General features: G+C 58.4%; 1 protein-coding gene across 4 annotated transcripts in view; it reads left to right on the top strand.

The window, feature by feature from the left end:
• The window catches only part of TEAD3 (TEA domain transcription factor 3), a 23,215-nt gene that overhangs the window by 16,685 nt on the left and 1,704 nt on the right, over positions 1–4,826 (top strand). For 2 of the 4 annotated variants that reach the window (XM_057381457.1, XM_057381458.1), the window contains exons 4-11: positions 295–357; positions 489–551; positions 3,145–3,156; positions 3,497–3,634; positions 3,820–3,863; positions 3,972–4,033; positions 4,358–4,491; positions 4,613–4,786. In XM_057381457.1, coding sequence (XP_057237440.1) covers positions 295–357; positions 489–551; positions 3,145–3,156; positions 3,497–3,634; positions 3,820–3,863; positions 3,972–4,033; positions 4,358–4,491; positions 4,613–4,786 — 690 coding nt within the window. The remainder of the gene's footprint in view (positions 1–294; positions 358–488; positions 552–3,144; positions 3,157–3,496; positions 3,635–3,819; positions 3,864–3,971; positions 4,034–4,357; positions 4,492–4,612; positions 4,787–4,826) is intronic. The other 2 variants (XM_057381460.1, XM_057381459.1) reach the window with 2 other exon arrangements.

Here is a 4,826-nt window from a genome sequence, read left to right on the forward strand (position 1 = left end):
CTGCTGAATGGGGACCCCCTCACCGCAGCAGCTTTGCACCAAGGAGCTCCACCCCAGCCGGGGCAGGCACAAACCAGCATCAACCAGCGCAGCACCGGGGTCCCCCCTCCCCGCGATTTTCCTTCCCGCAGCTCGTGGCAGGTGCAGGACCCTCAGCATCTCCAGGAAGTGGCTGCCAAAGCGCTCCCCCGTTTTTCCGCACTCCCTCCCCCGGGGACAGCATCCCGCCCTGCAGGGGGAACGTATCTTCACGCTCTCTGTGTTTTCCTTTCCGAACGGCGTGGCGGGCGCTAGGTGTCCAGCCACATACAGGTTCTAGCTCGGAAGAAGGTGCGGGAGTACCAGGTTGGCATCAAGGTACGTTGGCGCCCTTGCCCAGGTGTCCGCGGCGGTGTCTCTGTGAGCATGGGCAGCCCCTCTCCTTCCTCCTCCTTTCCTCTGGTTGACGGCTCTGCTGTTCCCCCTCTCCTTCTGCTCTCTCTCTGCAGGTCTCTAGCCACTTGCAGGTTCTTGCCCGACGGAAATCTCGTGAGATTCAGTCCAAGCTGAAGGTACGCCCTGCCTCGCCTGGCCCCCGCCTGCTGACGACTAATGCACTCGGCTCTGCGGTGTGCTGCTTGCTTTCCTGTTTTACCTCTCTTTTTTTGGTGTTTTTTCTTCTTCCCCCTCACTTGGCTYCTGGGATCAGATGGTTTTTACGGGCATTGTTGTGGGATGCCCAGAGAGAAGTGCAAGGAGAGGCAACAGAGCATTTTTGTTTCCTCCAGCAGGGTGAATGTGGGTGCCAAATCCCCTCTTTTCATCCAGACAAGGACTCTGCCATGGGGAGATGTGGRTTTAAACCCTCCTCTGGTGATGCACGAGGGCTGCCCCCTCTTTGGGGCCATCAGGGGCTCTCCCACGAGGAGAAGGACCCCTCAGGGCAGCCAGTGAAGCAAAATGAGGTTTGAACGAGGTGTGTGAAGGCAGGCTCCCCTCCACAGCTGAGACCCGACCCAGCTCAGTGGGATGTGGGCAGAAGCAGCAGGGCCAGGAGGCCCTGCAGGCTGCCAGCCCAGGGCTTGTGAAGCACCAGGGTGGCAGCACAGCCCAGGGCCACCACAGGGATGTGAGTGGCAGCAGGTCCAGRTGGGGCCATGCTGCTGGGGATGGGGGCACAGCAATGCCAGGAGCCAAGTGAGATGAAMATGGATCATCCTCTCTCTCTTTTCTGGTTGGCTTTTCTTCCTTTCTTTCCTTCCTTCCTTCTAAYTGAAGCCCAACTAACCTTTCCATAATCGTTCCCACCAAGCTTTGTGGTGGTAATGGGGAGGGTGATGATGGGAGGGCGTGGGCTGGACTGGGMCATCACCAAAGGATCGAGCCCTGCTCAGGTTGGACTCACATRGTGCAAGGTGGGGCACAGAGAGGTCCCCACTGCACCCCCACCCAGGGGACAGCCAGCTCCTGCCATGTGCCTGAGTTTATCTCTGCACTGTCACACCCTGGGTAGCTCCAGGGGTGATTTCCTGCCTTCTTGTGGGTATGGGAGCCCAGAAAATCTTTCAGCCTGCTGGCCTCAAGGTCCAAAAGCATCACCAGCTCCCCCTGTCCTGGGTGCTRTGTCCATCTCCAGCACTGAGGCTGGCAGTAGAGGCCACCACCACAGCTGGCAGCAAAGGGCCAGAGCTGGAGCATTTTCATCCTCAAAGCTTTAACAAACTCCTGCTGCCTTAAATCCACCACAATATGCCCCCCAAAGCCCTTCAGCAGGGACCCCAGTGCCCCATGAGCGGGATGCCAGGAGAGCTCCCATGCCTGGATGAGTTTGGTGTGCAAGGAGAAGCCAGGAGAGAGCACCTGAAACTATTTTGGGAGGCTTCTTTGKGCTTGTATCACTTAAACCCAGTTCCAGGCCCAAAGAGAGGGGCAAGTCAGTGAGGGGAGGGGGGCAGCAGGGCCAACAACAGCAGAAGCCTTTACAAAATAATAAATAAAATAAAATAAAATATCTTTGCCAATGTGGSACAGTGTAGAGCAAGGGCGAGTTGGAGGTAGGAGTGACCCCAGGATCCATTGCTGTGCTTTCCAGTCCCAGCCACGCTGCCTGCAGGATTCTGGCAGGGAGCAGCCAGGGCAGAGATCCCCCTGAACCATTCTGGGTGTACAGAGCATCCCTTCTCCAGCTGAGTGCAGGCAGCCCTCTACCCTCACCCAGAGCTGTCCTGGGGGATGAGAACTCACTCCTGTGAGCAGTCTCTGTATTTTTGAGCTGTCACGAGCAGTATCTGTATTTTTGAGCTGTCACGAGCAGTATCTGTATTTTTGAGCTGTCACGAGCAGTATCTGTGTTTCTGAGCTGCAGTCAGGAGCGATCTCTGTGTTTTTGAGCTGCAGCCATGTGCCTGTTGGTGCTCCCGGCGTGTGGCTGCACGCCCGCCCTCCTGGCCTGCCCCAGGTGAAGATAAACGAAGCATTGATCGCTGGGGAAGGTTCAGAGGGAAGGCAGAGGGTGTGCACTGGGACCGGCATGAACGTGTCCCAGCCGTGCAAGTGGAGCAGCAGGAGCCCTGCAGCTCCTGCCCAGCAGTGCTGTGACCTCTGGAGTAAAAGGGAGAAGGAAAAAACAATTGTTCTCCTGTGTGGGTGCACACCCAGCACGGGGGGCTGAGGTCGGGGCTCTCTTTGCAGCGCCTCTCGGGGAGTTGGTGCCGACATCCCAGGGCATCCCAGCAGCTCTTCCTCTCCGTGCCCTCTCAGGAGGCTGCAGGGGATGTTAAAAAGCCAAGAAAAACACCGGCCTGGCTCACCATAGTGACCCCTTAAAAGAGTGTGTGCAGGGCTTTGGTATCCCCAGTGGGGTTAAGCCTGGCCATCAGTGGCCACCATGTGCATCYCCCACTGACCAGCCAAGTGAAGGGGCTCACTAGCCCTGCGGAAATGAGCCAGGGTGAGGGTACCCAGCCGTGCTGGCTTCAGCTGGGATGGGGTTAATTCTCTTCACAGCTTTTTGCAGCCACTTCATGCCAGCCAAGAGCAGCGCTGTGGGGAAAATTAACTCTGCCCATCTGACACCTGCACTGACTTAGGGGAGGTGTACAGAGAACCCAAAGGCTCCACAATGCTCTAACCTTCTTTTTTTTTTTTCCTTTCTTTTGCGGACAGGCCATGAACTTGGTAAGTTGAGCTTGAGTCCGAAATTCCTTTTGTTCCCTGTTCCCTTTGTTGCTTTTTGCTCTCTCTAATGGAGGGGCTAAAAACCCTTTGCATTCCCGAGGGGGACGGGAGGAGGACATTTCCCAGACCCATGAGCTTTTGCCCAGAGGATATTGGCAACCTTCAAACGTTAATTAACATTTGGGAGGGGGTTGGGGGGATCCTTCAAACCGATCCCTTGGCTGGGTTGTGGGATTGGCTGCTGGCTTTGCAAAACCTGTCAGGCACGCTGGGATTGAGGGAGCTYRTTKTGTCCCCCCTGTAACCCYCGCTTCCCTGCTGTCCCCCCYTCTCCCCTCAGGACCAGGTCTCGAAGGATAAGGCTCTGCAGAGCATGGCTTCCATGTCCTCGGCGCAGATTGTGTCGGCCAGCGTCCTGCAGAACAAGCTCAGCCCCCCACCTCCTCTTCCTCAGGCTGTCTTCTCTGCTGCCCCCAGGGTGAGGAGAKCCCCAGGCCCCCACTCGGGGACACCCCGGGGTGRTGGGGACACCGTGAGCCTCACGGGGGGCAGGGGGTGTTCACAGTGCAGGGAATCCCTGCTGTTTGCAGCAGGTGAGGAGGGAAATYTCAGGAGTGGGGAGAGCCAGAAGCCACTGACCCTTCCCTGTGCTGTTTCCCCCAGTTTTGGAGTGGGCCTATCCCAGGACAGCCTGGACCCTCTCAGGAGTAAGTACAGACCCCTCCTGTACACAYTTGGCATGGGTAAGACCCCATCCTGGCACGGGGCTGGGGCATCCTGGCCTCGGTAACCTGACGATGCTTTTTCCTTTCCAGCATTAAACCGTTTGCACAACCAGCTTACCCCATCCAGCCACCCATGCCTCCATCACTAGCCAGTAAGTCATGTCCTTACCCCTTATGGGGCACTCTGTAGCCCTGCCAGGTCATATTGTCCCCCATCCCCTCCTGCCCATGGTGGCCTCCACCTGTGCCTCCTCCCCAGCCCTGCTGGGGGAAAAGCCTGGCTTTAAACCCAGCAAAAAGCTCCACAGTGAGCAGGTCCCTGCTGCTCCCAGCTGGGGARGGGGATCAGCACATCCCGTGTTTTACCTGGCCAATATGGAAGGGTGGGGGATGCAGTGAGCACAGCAGCACCCCTGGAGGGGCTCACCCCAGGTCCTGGCTGCCTCTCCACCCCTGTGTGGTGTCCCCTGCCCCAGGTTACGAGCCCTTGGCTCCGCTCCCGCCAGCTGCCTCGGCCGTGCCGGTCTGGCAGGACCGCACCATCGCCTCCAGCAAGCTCCGGCTCCTCGAGTACTCCGCCTTCATGGAGGTGCCCCGGGATGCCGAAACGGTAACGGTCCCCTCTGCGTCCCCAACACCCCTGTGGGACGGTGCCCGTCCATCCCTGTGCCCGGTGCCACCTCCCTGTCGCCTGACCTGTCCCTCTGCTGTCCCCACCGCGCTGCCTACAGTACAGCAAACACCTCTTCGTGCACATCGGCCAGACGAACCCCTCGTACAGCGACCCGCTGCTGGAGGCCGTGGACATCCGCCAGATCTACGACAAGTTTCCTGAGAAGAAAGGCGGCCTCAAGGAGCTCTATGAGCGYGGGCCCCAGAACTCCTTCTTCCTTGTCAAATTTTGGGTATGCTGCTGSGAGGGTTCGGGCGGGGAGGGTCGTCCTC

This window comes from Malurus melanocephalus, unplaced genomic scaffold (assembly GCF_030028575.1).
Source record: "Malurus melanocephalus ecotype Western Australia unplaced genomic scaffold, MMel_1.1 scaffold_511, whole genome shotgun sequence".
NCBI classification, from domain to species: Eukaryota; Metazoa; Chordata; class Aves; order Passeriformes; family Maluridae; genus Malurus; species Malurus melanocephalus.